Here is a 15161-nt window from a genome sequence, read left to right as displayed (position 1 = left end):
TAAATTTTGAATTTTTGTAATTTTTGTTGAGAAAGAGACTAATTTATTCATTTTAAAATTGAAAAGGACCAAAAGAGTATTTGTATTAATTTATTATTTGAATTGTAAAATTTAACTAGATTCGAACTCAAATTACTTATTAAAATTGACTAGAATAATTCAAATCGAATTATTTTAATTTATTTTTTAATTTTTATTTTTCCAAATCAAAAGGAGTTTTTGTCAGGCGTTGGCGTATGAATTCAAAAACCAACCCCAAGCTCACAGAATCCCAATCCAACGGGTGAAAATACAGTGTGCAAACACTAAAGTTAAGCTGTAATCACCGCACACGTGTAAGTCAAACCCACCCAAACACACACCCACAGTCAAACTTGAGATAAAATGATCTAATAAAAAAGGGTGAACACAAGATTCATAAATTTCTTCCTAAACAGTAAGCAAAGCAAAAAAGCCTCTGATTTTATTTTATTTTTTCTCCAAAAAAATTTCCTAATTGTTCATCTTTTTTAACTTACACCACATAATCTGATCTGGGTTTTTTCCCCTCTGTTTCTCATTCAGATCATAGTTAAAAAAATAAAAAAGAAGCTTCCGTTTTGTTCTTTAATGGCTTTCTCATTTGAAAAAAAAATCCATTGAAAGAAAGAGCAAAAAACCCAACTTTTTTTATTGGGGATTTAGTAGCTTCATTGATTTATACAATGGGATTTGTTTCAAAGATGCAGATTATTGATCTATATTTCAAGGTAAGCTTCATCATTTCATTTATGTTGTACTTGCTTTATGTGAAGTTAAAGCTGTGTTTGGTGGTGTAATTTAGTCAATGAAGAATATATATAGCTATTTTGGGTTATAGATTTGAAATCTTTATGGGCTTAATTGAAAAAAAACATGAATAAGGCTTTTGCTTTACTCAATCTTTTGTTAGTTAGTTACTGAAAATTGAAGATTACATGGATTTATTGTTGGTTTTAATACAGTTTGAAATTAGGTTGCTTTACTCTCTTTCTTATGCTTTTGATTATTATTTTTTTCCCAGAAAATGTAGGGAAATAGAAAGAGGATTCGAAATCCAGGAAAATTTCATTTCTTATTGATTTCAAAAGGGGCAAAATCTGTTGTTGGATGAATCATTTAGGATTTTCTCTTCTGGTTTAGGTGAGTTCTTCGAAGTTTCTTAGAAATGGGAACTTTATATATATGTATATATGCATACACACACACATACACATACAGTTTCTTTTGTTATATCTTTTGCAAGATAAGCTAAGAAGAGGTGAATGATTTTGTTTGTAATGATGGAATGATTACATGAATGTTTTTCATTTAATTTAGGGTTAATATCTCTAGAAGTACTTGAACTATGATCCGGATTTTAAGCTGGTCTATATCATATCAACTAGGGCCGAAGCAAGAAATTTTTGGCAAGATTAAGTTATATATTATTAGGAGAGTTAAAATATAATTTCATCATTGTATTGGCTTATATCTTTATGGTTTTCAAAAGGATTAAATCGAAATCCTAGCATTTTTGGGGGGTCAAACTATAATTTTACCATATATTAACTTAGGATTTTATGAATTTTGGTGGTCTAAAGCTGCAATTTTTCATTTTAGGGAGGGCCATTGCCCCTGCCTGCCCCCCTCCGTTCGCCCCTGGTATCGATCAAGTTTTTCCGTTGGCTTAGTCATTAGCTTAAGCGTTAAATGCAGCTCAAATATGACATGAAACATATTTAAAACACGTATGTATTTACTGTATTGACGAATTGGATTTGATGCCTTTGTTAGCCTTCTTAAATCTTAGGGACATTGTTCTTTTTAACCCTTTAGATTTCAAGTTGCCGATATAATAAGTGCACAAGTGTTTATAATTTGATTTAAGGACTTGATTGATATACTACTGATACTTGAAGGACTCAGAAGATTTTTAAGTTCAGAGATCAATTTAGAATCTAAGTGACTTCCTTTCTGTTTAATTTTTGTAATTCAACTGATAGTTTACTCAAATGTATTGTTAGCATGATATGTATTTCGTGTAATCGTACGAACGTCGAATTTTTTTACTGAATCGATGTTGTTGTTTCTTTACAATCACAGAAACCTTGTTAATTTGTTTGAAATTGCTTTGGAAAGTGATTAATTTGTACAATGAGAAGAGGTAGAGGAAAAGTAAAGAAGCAGGCTGTTGTTGTTTCGTCTCGTGAAGATCCCGGGAGTGGCGACGATGAAATCATCGAGGAACTCAAAGTGGAGAAGACAGAAGAAGATAGTGGTGATGTAAAAGGTTCAGTTCCAATCAAGGAGACGAAAAATCAAGCTGTCACGGAGAACGGACGGAAACGGAAAAGGTCAATGCAGGCGAAAGAAAATGGGATTACGACAGAGTTAAGCACCAATGATTCGATTAAACCTGTGGGGTATCGACAAAATGGTAGCAGGCGCAAAAACAAACCTCAACGGGCCGCCGAAGCTATTGTTGAGTGCAAATGACGAGGTTTTGAATAACCGTCACCGTGTCTTTTACCTTCTTTTCTCGTACTAAAAGTAATGCTTGTTTGCTTGCTTATGTATGGATTCGGTTTTTTCCTTTTTGTCACATTTGATTCGTTTGTGTAGTCTCGGAATCCAACATCGGGGTTTTTCGATTTGATGATGTTACTAATGTTTTCTATAGGCATGGTTTTTGTTCCTTTCCATACAATGAGAAAGGGCTTCTACAATGTGATTTAGGGTTTGGAGGAAGAAAACAGATGGAGTGAAAGCACTCGTATATGTCGATGACATTCTTGTGAGTTGCTAATGCCAAAGTTTTTTTCAAATCAAATCGAGTTAGCGATGTTTTCTTTCGTAGAAATTGCGTATCATCTTTATTATGTATCATACGTACGGGAAATTATGTTGGTTCATTTTGCATGTTTCTAGCAATATGGATAGTGAGCTTTATGTATTATTGTTGAAAATTTATGGAATATTTCTGCTTATATTTAATTTTTTTTTTTTAGATTTCGATATTTTAATTGTTATTCATAGTGGATTTTGATCGATTAAACTAATATTATTATTAAAGTAAATAATTTTTTAGATTTGTTGATGGGTCAGGCCATTCTGTCCAACTTGAGGGTCTATTTTAAAAATGAGAGGGTTTAGGTAAAAATATAAACTGAAAAATGGGTTTAGACAAAACAATAAGGTCTGTTTTTAAAATAGGCTGGGCTTTGGGTAAATTTTTTTTATTTGAGCTAAGTTTGACCTAGCTTGAATTTGCAGGAAAAAGAATACAACTATTATTTTTTTTTTATTGTTCTGCTATCATTCTACTATTATATTGATACTATTTTATTGTTATTATTTAGATATTGTATAACTTTTATTTTATTATTAATTTTGTTAGTATTTTAAAAAATTTCTTGTTAAGTTGCTCTTAACTTAGTGTTATTTAAGTATATTTTTTAATTTTTTGTTTGTTGAGAAACATTTATTTTAATGGCTTTAGTATTTTGATATATTATATTTTTGTATAAAAAAATTAATGTAGATTGGACACGGTTTTAATATTTTTATTCGGTTGTACTTAGGCACAATTTTAGATTCATTTTCAAGCTAAATTCGGACCTAAAATATGAGCTTAAATTTTTACTTAGTCGACCCATGGAAAAGTCTAAATATTTTTTCAAATTCACAAATTAATAATTTAATTTAAACATTTTTATTCTTCGATTAAGTGTACAAATGTTGATTTTAACTCTTCTTACAATTTAACAATTGAATTTAAGTTGTTTTACTCTATCGGTTAATTAAATAATTTAATTAAGTTCTTTTAATACAAAATTTCTTATTTCAAATCTAACCATTTTAATTTAAACCATTTGAAATTGAAGTTTAGTTAATTTTAATTTAAATCATTTTGATTTTTAAAAAAATCAAAATATAAATATAATATAATCACAAATATAATATAAAATACAAACAAATAATGAACGAGAATATAAACAAAACTCATACACGCTAATCACGAAACTTGAATTTACTCAAATTTTAAAGTTTTAAACTTTGCCAACAAAGTGAAATCGGTAAAAGTATAGTTAAAACTTTTGTACTAAGAGTTGAATTACATTTTGTTTTCTATTTAAAATTGAATAAATTAATCATCATAAAATAGATCAAAGAGCAAGTTGATTCGTCATTAAACGTTCTATTCATTTCTATTGTTAAAAACTAGTCATTATACATCGAAATAATATAATAACTGTATGGTTATTCTATTAACTATGTCAACTTTTAACAATAAAAATAAATAAAAATTTTAACAGAAATAATTAATTTATTTTTGATTTAACATAAATTAAACAATAAATTAATAATATAAAATCTTAATTAATAGTTTTACGTGTCAAATCAGCATCATTTTCAAAATCTTTGGTGGGGGAGCTGGGGATTATTTTATTTAGATGACAGTTGAAAGATGAAGTCGTTCACTATACACACCTCTCATTGCTGGCATTGAGCCACTTTTACTGTCAACTCACTCAGCAAATTCATATTCTCTCTCTCTTTTTCCACAACTTTTTAATATTTTCTCTCCTTCTCTCTCTCTTTTTTTTTTTGAAATTCACATAATTCTTATTAGAAATTTTATCATCTAATTAATAAAAGTTACAAATTAATCCCTTAATTATTAGTATTTTTTTAGCCATTCAACTATAAAAAGTTACAAAATGATCATTTAATTATTCAATTTTAGCTCTATTTAGTTCCGAGCGGGCTAACGATGGTATCTATTTAAATTGGTATAATAGCAACTTTAACCCTTAATATTTATATATTTTGTCAATTTAGTCTTGATTCTAAAAAAAATTAACCTTTTACATTTACGCATTATGCTATTTAATTTTTTTGTAATTTTGTTTTTATTTGTGATCCTTTTCACTTAAAAAGCTAAAATAACAAATTTAGTAGCTAAATTTGAATGAAAGTATACAAAAAATAAAAACACCGAAAAATTCAGGATAACAATTTTCATTTTTTTTCGTTCTTTTAAAATTAAACCTCAATATCACACACAAAAAAAGAAAAAGTAAAATAAGAAAAAAAAACAGATTGCACAATGCTTAAATTTTAAAGGTTAATTTTTTTTAGAATCAATACTGAATTGACATAATTTATAAATATTGAAAGTTAAAGTTATTATAAAAGTTGTCACAATTAGCCAGGTGGCGATAAAAAAAATAAAACTAAATAGTTAATGATGATTTTGTAATTTTTATAATTAAGTGATAAAAATAATTACTAATAATTAGGTAACTATAAATGCAATTACCCATATTTCTATTCTCATTATGCTTTTGTTTTATAGGAAAAAACAAAAGAATCCCCATTTTTAGCTACCCTTTTCTGAAATTGGGTAAAGAGTGTGTGTTTCTGTTTACAGTTTTGAGATAACATAAAGAAGATAAAACCCATGAAAGAGCACCACTGAGTCACTCATGGAAATGGGTTCGAGTTCTCTGTCTGACTCAGGTGGTTCTTCCATTGATTCACTCAACAACAACGCCTTGAAGTTGGGTCGAAATATCTACTTCAATGATTCCTCCGCCGCTGTCAACGATGGTCCTGCTACTATGAAGACTCAATCACCACCGTCACAGCGACCTCTGGGTTGTAAGAAACCTAGGGCTGGTGGGATGATTCACGGTGGTCAACCACCGAGGTGTCAAGTAGAAGGGTGTGAAGTGGATCTGAGTGATGTTAAGGCTTATTATGCAAGGCATAAAGTTTGTGTTACTCATTCAAAATCACCTAAAGCCATTGTTGCTGGTATTGAACAAAGGTTTTGTCAGCAGTGTAGCAGGTTTCACCTTTTTACTTCCCTATATTTTTAATATTTGTATTGATTTGATTAGTGTTTTAAATTGCAATGGATTAAAGTTTTTATTATTATTTGTATTTCAATTAAATCGACGTCCAATTTGGAAGAAATTTTTGAAGTGTTTTGTCGAACAATCGCTCAAACTCCCATCAATAGTTGGTATTGTCGTCAGGTTTTGTCTCCCACCTCGACTGAGAGCCTTGAAGGGTTCACGAAGGGGACTATTGTTGGGGTTGAGTCGACTGCCCGAAGAGGGATGTCATTTTGAAGAATTCTCCCAAATTAATCGGAAGTTTACTCGATAGCTCTTTTATTTTCTGCTACTTATTAGTCCTGTTCAAATTCTTTGTTCAGTACCCCTAATTACATGGAAGAACTAAAAAAAAAAAAAACCTTCAGACATACCCTTGCCTTATATATATACACACTAATTCGGGAAAAGTTTTTGAAGTAACGCTTACCAGGCAGATAGTCAAACTCCCACCAATTGTTGGTATTGTCGCCGGTGGGGTTTTGCCTTCCGTCTTGGCTGAGAGCCCCAAACGGTTCACGGAAGGGACTATTGTTGGAGAGTTTGGCCAGCCGCCTGATAGACAGAACTTCGAAAACTTTTTCCGAAAGTATCGGAACTTGGAAGTTCCCTCAACAGCTTTTTTATCATGTTTTGAAGCACATACCTTTGTTTTATACATATTCGAGACTTGATACTTGAATCCGAGTAACATAGATTTTATTGTGATTATTGGTTTATTAGTTCCATGGGAGCTAGTAGTCTTTTACTCTTTGCATTGATACATCATAGAGATGTTTATTGGAGCTTATATGAGTGCAGGTTTTGGTTAGATTATTTGGCTTTTAGCATTGATTATAGTTTCCCATTTTGTTCAATGCTTTTTTATATAAAACCCGAGTTTTCGATAGGATCAAGTCCGAGTCAGAGTAACATAAGTGCGTGTCTATTGTTCTAAGATCTAGAATTTTTTAGAGCTTGTTTATGTATGGGTGTTGGATCGTTAGAGGATCATACCCTCGTACTCATTTGAGTATTTATCAAGAACCCTAATTTCAGTTATGGGCTAACCCTACTACTCCCTTTAGGTTTGGTTTCCGATCCTTATATTCATGTCGAACATTATGAGTTCTTGCCGGGTTTGGTTTCCAATGAAAGAAATTCGGAATCTTTTTGTGTGTGTAATAACATTAACATCTTTTGTTCTAATCTCTAATTTAGGTTTCACCAGCTTCCTGAATTTGACAAAGTGAAACGGAGTTGCCGTAGACGGCTAGCTGGTCACAACGAGCGTCGCAGAAAACCATCGCCTGGATCATTATTTCCCCCTCATTTCGGCAGGCTATCTTCATCTGTTATCGGTTAGTTCTCAGTTTTTGTACTTTTCTGACTTGCAGTTCCTATTACGTGTGTAATTGATATGTTGTCCGGATTCAACAACTATGATGCAGAAAGCAATGGTCGAGGTAGAAGCTTTATCTTGGATTTCACGGCTTATTCAAGGGTTTCCGGAAAAGATGCATGCCCAACAATGAGATCGTTGGACCGCATACCTGGAAATCAAAACACAGCTCCGGGAAAGTCACTTCAACATCATCATCCGTGGCCAAACAACTCGGAGAATCCTTCTTCGGGTGATATTTTCCTTCAAGGTTCACTAGGAGGGACCGGTTTTTCCAGTACCACAACTTCTCAAGGAGAATGGTTCACGGGAGTTAGTGACTCTAGCTGTGCTCTCTCTCTTCTGTCAAATCAACCATGGGGCTCCAAAAACCGAGCTTCGGCTCTTGGTGTTAACGACATGATGAACACCGAACCAATGCCCCATGGCACATTCGTAAACCCGTATTTGCAAACCTCGGAGCCTGCTGATGCTCAACATTTCGGCAGGCTTGAGTTGCCTCAGCAAAACAGCGTGCAACACATGGAACTTGAGCAGCACTCCAGATCATTTGACACATCGGCACAGTATGTTCACTGGTCACTCTAAGTTCGTCCCGTTTCTCTTTCCCATCTTGTTGTCCTGTTTTCGTGCCAGTTCTTATGTTGTATTCGTACTTTTCCGAGCATCAGATTTTATGTTTTAACGGAATAAACCCGAACTATCCCCTGTATTTGCCATTGTTGTTGCCTGAATCATTAAGTCAGGCATTACTAGACGATGTTTTGGTATTTATCTATGATCAATGTTATTCCTTGGACTATTATAAAAAATGTTATTACTTGGACATAGAGGTATCATCGGGTTGGCTCGATTTTAAAGAAAAATGTATAATTATAAATTTAATCATCAATGTTTATATTTTTTGTCTATTTTATTTTATTTTATTTTGGCCATCAATATTTTAAGCAGTGTTAATTTTGACCATTAATTTTTCAAAAGTGTCAAATTGCTTTTTTTAAAGGAAGTGTAGACTAAAATATTAATTTTTTTAACAGTGTTGGCATGATAATTTGTGTAGCAATCCATGTGTACTTCACATGATTTAAATGAAGATTTTTAAAAGATTCAGAAATTATTTTGTAATTTTCTAAAGTTGAGTAATTAAAAAATAAATTCATAAACAATTTAGTGAGGTTAGATGCAGTTTACCCAATTATTAATGGATTTTTTTGTTAAAGCCTTCTTAAAATCAATGTCTTCAAAAAGCCCAAAACCCTAAAGCCCATTAACACTCAAAACTTGACCTCCCTAAAACCCTAGATTTAGAAATTCCATTGTTAAATTATCATACGCCATTTAAAAGACCAGAACCAGAGCACTGCAAAAGGGTTTTACAGCTAAAATGGCGGCCGAAAGGAAAACCCCAATCAAGACCCGAAACCCAGATCTAATTCGCGGTGTGGGTAAGTACTCAAGGTCTAAAATGTACCACAAGCGTGGCCTTTGGGCAATCAAGGCCAAAAACGGCGGCGTTTTCCCCCGCCACGAACCCAATCCCAAACCCACCACTGCCGTCGAGAAGCCTCCTAAGTTTTACCCCGCCGACGATGTCAAGAAACCGCTTCTTAATAAGCGCAAGACCAAACCCACCAAACTCAGGTTTTTTTTTATTTAAATGTTATTTTTATAAAATTTGTAGATCTCTAAAGATATGTTTTTTAATGTTGGGTTTTATTTTTTTTAGGGCTAGCATTACTCCAGGAACGGTATTGATTTTGTTGGCTGGGAGATTTATGGGAAAGAGAGTTGTTTTCTTGAAGCAACTCAGCTCTGGGCTCCTTTTGGTTACTGGTAATTTTTTAGCATTGTTTTGGAATTTATTTACTGCTATCACTTGTTTGATTGTGATATTGTTCTTGTTTTGTTGAATTTTGGTTTGGGTTTTTTTTTATGAAATGGAATTAGTGAGTGTTAAGTGTAATTTTAAAGCAATTGCAGTTCATTGTGTAAAAAATTAATTAATTAATGTAATATTTTTGTAATTCAAATGCAAAGTTGATGCATGGCAATGGTGTTATTACATTTTTCTTGAAGTATGTCGTGTCCGACACTCATTTTCGGCACTTATCTAGACATATAGGTTATTGGATATGACCCGGACCCTTTATATATATGGAGAAACTTAGAAAAGATCGTAACATGCTTATATTCAATTCTAGTGCAACTAACATAGATGTGTATTGCAACCCAAAATCATAACCCGAGCGGCATACTTGATGATTTTGTGTGCATTATATTTGTTTTCCAACATGGTATCCAAATTTGTCTCTTTTAGCTTAGTGTGGCTAGTTATTTCTTGGCTGGTTCATGAACTCGGTTCTCATTGTTTTTGTTGAAAATCTATCTACACATGATATAGGTATGCGATATGACCCGAACCCTTTATATATGGAGAAACATAGAAAAGATGAAAACATAATTATATTCAATACTTGCACTAGAATGCAACTAACATAGATGTTTATTATAACCCGAAATCATAACCCGAGCAACTGACTTGATGATTTTGTGTGTTTTGTATTTGTTTCCTGACATCGTTTCCCAAATTTGTCTCTTCTAGCTTAGTGTTGCTAGATTATCGCTATTTCTTTGCTGGTTCTTGTTTTTTATGTTGAATATCTATCATTCTTCGTTCTAGTTCTTTGTTTTAAATTTGCGGAATTCCCTTTCATTGCAGGACCATTCAAGATTAACGGTGTTCCTCTACGGCGTGTGAACCAATCCTACGTCATTGCCACTTCCACCAAGATCGACATCTCCGGGGTTAACCTAGACAAGTTCGATGACAAGTACTTCGCCAAGGAAGTAGAAAACAAGAAGAAGAAAACCGAGGGAGAGTTTTTCGAAGCTGAGAAAGAGGTTGGTTTCTTGTTTTGCATTTATAATATAGTTTAAGCCGTATTAATCGGATTTATATAATTCGATTCCCCCTGTTATCCATATATTACAGGACAAGAAGAAACTACCCGAAGATAAGAAAGAAGATCAGAAGGCCGTCGATGCCTTTTTGATAAAGTCGATCGATGGAGTCCCGGAATTGAAAGCCTACCTTGCCGCTAGGTTTTCGCTCAAATCCGGCATGAAACCTCATGAGCTTGTCTTCTAGAGAGGAAAATTTTGCATTTAGTTTAAGTGATTTTACTTTGGTTTCTTAAGACTATCAATGGATATCAATGGATTTATTTAAAAGATGATATAAGGAAAAAAAAACCCTGAATTTTGTGATATTATTTTTGGTTGATAATGCAAAAAAAAAAAAAACCCTAATTTTATTACTTGAATTTGTGTTTTTGTTCTTAATTTGATTCAATTTTTGTTACCCTTTTTTTTCTTATGCAAGTTTTTGTTAGATTGTTTGAAAATTACCAATATGCAAAAATCTAGAATTGGTATTAAAAAAACTAAATATATTTTATATTTGGTTTATTTTTAAAATATATATTCATAATTAATTTCATTAATTTGTACATAATAAACGCATAACTTTCTTGGAATTGTAATTTTATAGATATTTGTTATTTTCATAACTTAAATCTTTGAGAATAATTTATATTAATATTATATTAAAAATTAAAAGTTTTAGCTACTAATAAAATTTCATTACATTATCAAATTTTAAAACATAAAATTATAATTATACACAATCCATATTCAACCTACTCTTCAACTCAAGTTTTTTAAAAAAACATAAAATAATTAAAATAAAAATTCAAATAACATTGAAAGATTAAAATTTACAAAATTCAATATAATATAATTTTTTAAAAATATATATAATATGAAATAGTAAACAATTTAAAATGGAAAAAGAAAATTTCCACTTTTCTAGAAACTAATTTTATTAAAAGAAAAATTGGTTGAACAAAATAAAATATTAACTTCTGGAAAAATATTAAAGATATTTATTTATAATTTAAAATTAAAGTTAAATTAATTTTTAGAAATAGTGGTTATAGATGAATATATAATAGTATTTTGTTATGTTTTTTTTTTTAAAGATATCCCAAAATCTTTATTCAACTTTTAATGAATTTTGAATCGGGTATATAATATACAAATAGCTTAATAAGCTAAGCTACAAACAAATTGGGTCCACAGCTCAGTGGTAGAGCATTTGACTGCAGATCAAGAGGTCACCGGTTCGAACCCGGTTGGGCCCTAATGTTTATGAATTTTACTTTTTAAATTATTCAGATGACATCGTCTGGCACATAGATAATGAGTAGCTGGAACTCCTAATCTAAGTTTTTTAGAAGGAATTAAAAATCAAAGTGGAAAAAAGTAAATACTATAAAGATTAATCGATGCAATGAGCCTTTATTTTATTTTATTTTATTTTTATAAAACTTGACAATTTAAATTCTAATTTTCTATTCTAATTTTTTTTGTTTATTATAAATCAAGTTAAAATAGTAGGTAAGTTAGGGGTTTTATTAAATTTTTCAAAATAGAATTTAAGACAATTTTAAATCAAATCCACTCTAGCTCAACTCCAAAATATTTTTTAAAACACTCTTTTTCAATTTTTACTTTTTTATTAATAATAATATATTAATTCTATTTCAATTTGATTTATCCAACATAAATTCAAAATTACTCAGAACAAAAAAATTCAAACTCGAAAACTCAAACTATCCCATTTTAATTATAAAATGTTCTCAACCAGAATACACTCAACTTAAACTTAAAATAACTCAAATACAAAATAATCAAACTTGAAATGATTCAAATAAATAATTCAAAATAACATATACCCAAGATGCAACTACCCGAAAAACCCCAATTAGTAAAACCAAATGATCCAAACTCAAAACAACTCTAATTCAAAATATCCAAAATTATAAAAACCTAAATTGACCCGACTCAATCTTAATCCAATCAAAAACCATCACAAAGCTTAGAATCATATTATGCAGAGGCAAGAATAGCCATATCATATCTAAAAAGGCAAAAGCATTGCACCAATTAAAAACCATAAAGCATATAGAAACCATCCATTCTAATGAAGCTTTGATAGTACATTATAGAAACATGAATATAGAATCCCTAGAAAAATGTGAACCAAATCCCAAAAAGGTATTATTATCTACATGGATTGTGAAAGTTGAAACAAAAATCCTCCTATTCCTACATTAATCCCTTCAAAGAATGAAGGATAGCAAGAAACTTAAGGTTGCTTGCTTACCGAGGTTTTAAACCATGAATGACCCCTTCAGCAAGGATTGAAGTAAAATTGCCCTCATGAACCTATACGGTAATAGACATTCATGAATATGTCAAACTTCTAAAGACAATGATGATAGAAAGTATCTATGCCATTCAAACATATCATCATCAGAGGATGATCATCAGCCAGCTTCTGTCGACATCATCACCGCATCGACATTAATGTTCGGACCTTGTGTTGTCGTTCAGCTTTCTTAGCACTTGGGGTCTTTTTCATTTTGTTTAGTTCTTCCATCACAGCTTTCTCCACAGTGTCAATGGAATTCAAGAGCTTCTTTTGAGGTGTAAGAAGCTCCTCCGAAGATTCCTCATGTTTCTGGTTCGTAACATTGAGCAATATCTTCGATACATTCCGTACCGATGGAGGACAAGGCTTCAATCTAGTAGTTGAAGCTGGTGTTGAGAAAATGTGCTCGAGTTGAGCAACTGATGACATGTTTGAACCAAGAATAGTTTCATCATGTGGTAGTATTGGGGTCTCTACTATTTGGCCTTCACCATCTCCTAAACGAGCTCTCCTCCTTTCGATGGCCTGGTTACATCCTTATAAATTTCAGTGAAAAATAAGCAAAAATGCATATACCATGAACTATTTTTAGGATCGAAATGTATGACTCCGACGAACCTGAATCTAAATTATGCTTCCCCCTTAAAACTGAACCAAAAGAAAGACGAGAAATTTTCAGACTGACACATAAAATGCAAACATTTCATTTGGTGCTCGAGTTAAGCACCAAAGAGATCAAATGCAATTATGAGATGACAATGAAACAGGGCAGTATAACGAATAACAGTTGATGAAAGCGTTAAAAGCTAGCAAAAGAACAGAAAATACAAACCACATTCAAGCACACAAGAGATAAGCAATGTGATACTTTTCATGTACTGTATGGCTCTATGAACATTGGTATATATACATATACTAGTTTCAATATACCATTTTGTGTTTATAGCTATGTATATATATACCTTAATTTCTAGTTTCTTAATATAATATATATATGCATGCAAATATAATTTAATGACATATAACAACATATTCATATGCAAATATAATATTATTAATTATTAATTAAACTCAATAACTTAATTATACAAGCTAATACGGACTGATTGAAACTGATATTGACCAAAACAATCCGAAGCACACTAATGTTTTGACCAAAACTACTTGATACCGGTTTAAGGCTGAAATGGAACATACCCATCAATAGATTATTGACAACCATGATTAAAAATAAAAACAATTAGATTAAAATCAATGGGTACAAAAGGCGGGTTTTTTTTCAATGAATCAATACCCAGAAATAAGAAAGTAAATTGAGTTCATTCAAACCCAGAATAAGCAATTTTTCATAGTAATACCAAAAACAAACACACTGCCTTAAATTTTTGAAGTATTCTTTCATGAATGAACAAAAATTTCAGCACCAAAAATGGATCATAATTTCAAGAATCTATCATTACCAAAACAAAACAAAGCAATTAAACAAACAAAATTTAAAGAAGCAGATCAAAAGCCAATGAATAAAGAAGAAAAAAGTGATTATTACCCTTACAACTGCAGTGATATCTCTAAGAGGAGTTCTTGGGTACCAAGAAGGTAACACACTACCCGTACCACGACCTCTTCCACGGCCCAAGGGACTCGGTGTCACCGAAGCATTCTCTCTTCCGGTCGATCGATAAAGATTCCGGCTACGTCGAATACCTATTCTCGGAGTCCCAAAACTGCCACCTCGTCGGAGCCCTACACCACGCGCCGTCGAAGTAGTAACACCAACAACACCCATTGACCTACGCGTGACTGATTGTCGAACGGGAGAGCCTAAAAGATCCATCGATTCATCTGAGAGAATCCCCAAAGGCCCAGACCGTCTTCGAGCGAAGACTTCCGCTATATCAACGGCTCTCCCGAGTCTATCTCTTGACTCCGCCATTGCTGAAAAACAAGCAAATGGGTATCCAAAACTTCCCAAGAAAATGGAGAAAAAAGCAAGAAAAAAAATGATTGAAACTTTGGATTGGGTTAGTTCCAATTTGTAATAAACTACTTACCTTTGAAGAAATGGGGGTTTGCTTGAAAGGGTTTTAACGTTGATGAAGGGTCTCTTTGAAGCAGCAAAAGATGAAAAAAAAAAAAGCTTTTGGCTCTTTGAAGACGGTGAATTTTGGCAAATTTTTCAAAATGAAAAATGGGCGGTATTATAGGCAAAGAAAGGAGACTCGGGAAGGACTGCTTTGTGATTTCAGCAATAACTTTTTAGCAGGTGCGAGTCATTTGATTTTCAAATTTTACGTTTAGGCGCTTAAATGTAAATAAATGTGTTTATTCTGGGTTTAGTCCTTCTATTATGCTGAAATTTTAGATTTAATCCTGGAATATATAAGGATTATTAATTTATTTTTTCACTTTGGATTAAACTATAGCCTTAATTTTTAAAATTGTTAAGTTTAAAAACTCAATAAATAATTTAAAATTATTATAAAATAAAAATAATAAAAATAGCTATACAAATACATAACATAATATATTATTAATTAAATAAATCATATATAATTACATCAATAATAAAAATAAAAATATTTTACATAATGTTATTTTATTA

General features: G+C 31.7%; 4 protein-coding genes and 1 non-coding gene across 8 annotated transcripts; 4 read left to right on the top strand and 1 right to left on the bottom strand.

Annotated features, from left to right (window-relative positions):
• Nucleotides 1-386: 386 nt before the first annotated feature.
• On the top strand, nt 387-2860 carry LOC108473520 (uncharacterized). 4 transcript variants are annotated; one of them, XM_053021258.1, is made up of 3 exons: nt 387-749; nt 1043-1161; nt 2140-2860. In XM_053021258.1, the coding sequence occupies exon 3, from the start codon at nt 2155-2157 to the stop codon at nt 2494-2496; it is 342 nt and encodes a 113-aa protein (XP_052877218.1). In that variant the 5' UTR covers nt 387-749; nt 1043-1161; nt 2140-2154; the 3' UTR covers nt 2497-2860. The 4 variants fall into 4 exon arrangements, with proteins under 4 accessions (XP_052877218.1, XP_017630622.1, XP_052877217.1 ...); XM_053021257.1 differs by having other exon boundaries at nt 389-749; nt 2104-2860; XM_017775133.2 differs by lacking the exon at nt 1043-1161.
• Nucleotides 2861-5364: 2504 nt separating this feature from the next.
• Nucleotides 5365-8172, top strand: LOC108473521 (squamosa promoter-binding-like protein 17). The gene is made up of 3 exons (XM_053021256.1): nt 5365-5861; nt 7111-7243; nt 7334-8172. The coding sequence occupies exons 1-3, from the start codon at nt 5490-5492 to the stop codon at nt 7870-7872; spliced, it is 1044 nt and encodes a 347-aa protein (XP_052877216.1). The 5' UTR covers nt 5365-5489; the 3' UTR covers nt 7873-8172.
• Nucleotides 8173-8580: 408 nt separating this feature from the next.
• On the top strand, nt 8581-10553 carry LOC108473522 (60S ribosomal protein L6-1-like). The gene is made up of 4 exons (XM_017775136.2): nt 8581-8925; nt 9011-9117; nt 10004-10185; nt 10277-10553. The coding sequence occupies exons 1-4, from the start codon at nt 8669-8671 to the stop codon at nt 10430-10432; spliced, it is 702 nt and encodes a 233-aa protein (XP_017630625.1). The 5' UTR covers nt 8581-8668; the 3' UTR covers nt 10433-10553.
• Nucleotides 10554-11414: 861 nt separating this feature from the next.
• TRNAC-GCA (transfer RNA cysteine (anticodon GCA)) lies at nt 11415-11486 on the top strand. Its single transcript has one exon. It is a non-coding gene; the product is annotated as a tRNA-Cys (tRNA).
• An 805-nt stretch (nt 11487-12291) lies between these two features.
• Nucleotides 12292-14806, bottom strand: LOC108471191 (protein POLYCHOME). The gene is made up of 3 exons (XM_017772799.2): nt 14611-14806; nt 14106-14494; nt 12292-13084 (listed from the first exon to the last, which is right to left on the bottom strand). The coding sequence occupies exons 2-3, from the start codon at nt 14490-14492 to the stop codon at nt 12698-12700; spliced, it is 774 nt and encodes a 257-aa protein (XP_017628288.1). The 5' UTR covers nt 14493-14494; nt 14611-14806; the 3' UTR covers nt 12292-12697.
• Between the last annotated feature and the right edge of the window lie 355 nt (nt 14807-15161).

The sequence above is a fragment of the Gossypium arboreum genome, chromosome 11 (genome assembly GCF_025698485.1).
Source record: "Gossypium arboreum isolate Shixiya-1 chromosome 11, ASM2569848v2, whole genome shotgun sequence".
In the NCBI taxonomy this organism is placed as follows: Eukaryota; Viridiplantae; Streptophyta; class Magnoliopsida; order Malvales; family Malvaceae; genus Gossypium; species Gossypium arboreum.
This window is presented reverse-complemented; position numbering and strand designations above follow the sequence as displayed.

Coding starts and splice junctions, on each gene's coding strand:
- LOC108473520 (XM_017775133.2), top strand. CDS start 2,155: ATGAGAAGAGGTAGAGGAAAAGTAAAGAAGCAGGCTGTTGTTGTTTCG.
- LOC108473521 (XM_053021256.1), top strand. CDS start 5,490: ATGGAAATGGGTTCGAGTTCTCTGTCTGACTCAGGTGGTTCTTCCATT. Junction 5,862..7,110: donor AGCAGTGTAGCAGGTTTCAC/CTTTTTACTTCC, acceptor TTTAGGTTTCAC/CAGCTTCCTGAATTTGACAA. Junction 7,244..7,333: donor GCTATCTTCATCTGTTATCG/GTTAGTTCTCAG, acceptor ACTATGATGCAG/AAAGCAATGGTCGAGGTAGA.
- LOC108473522 (XM_017775136.2), top strand. CDS start 8,669: ATGGCGGCCGAAAGGAAAACCCCAATCAAGACCCGAAACCCAGATCTA. Junction 9,118..10,003: donor TGGGCTCCTTTTGGTTACTG/GTAATTTTTTAG, acceptor CTTTCATTGCAG/GACCATTCAAGATTAACGGT. Junction 10,186..10,276: donor TTTTCGAAGCTGAGAAAGAG/GTTGGTTTCTTG, acceptor CATATATTACAG/GACAAGAAGAAACTACCCGA.
- LOC108471191 (XM_017772799.2), bottom strand. CDS start 14,492: ATGGCGGAGTCAAGAGATAGACTCGGGAGAGCCGTTGATATAGCGGAA. Junction 13,085..14,105: donor ATATCACTGCAGTTGTAAGG/GTAATAATCACT, acceptor GGATGTAACCAG/GCCATCGAAAGGAGGAGAGC.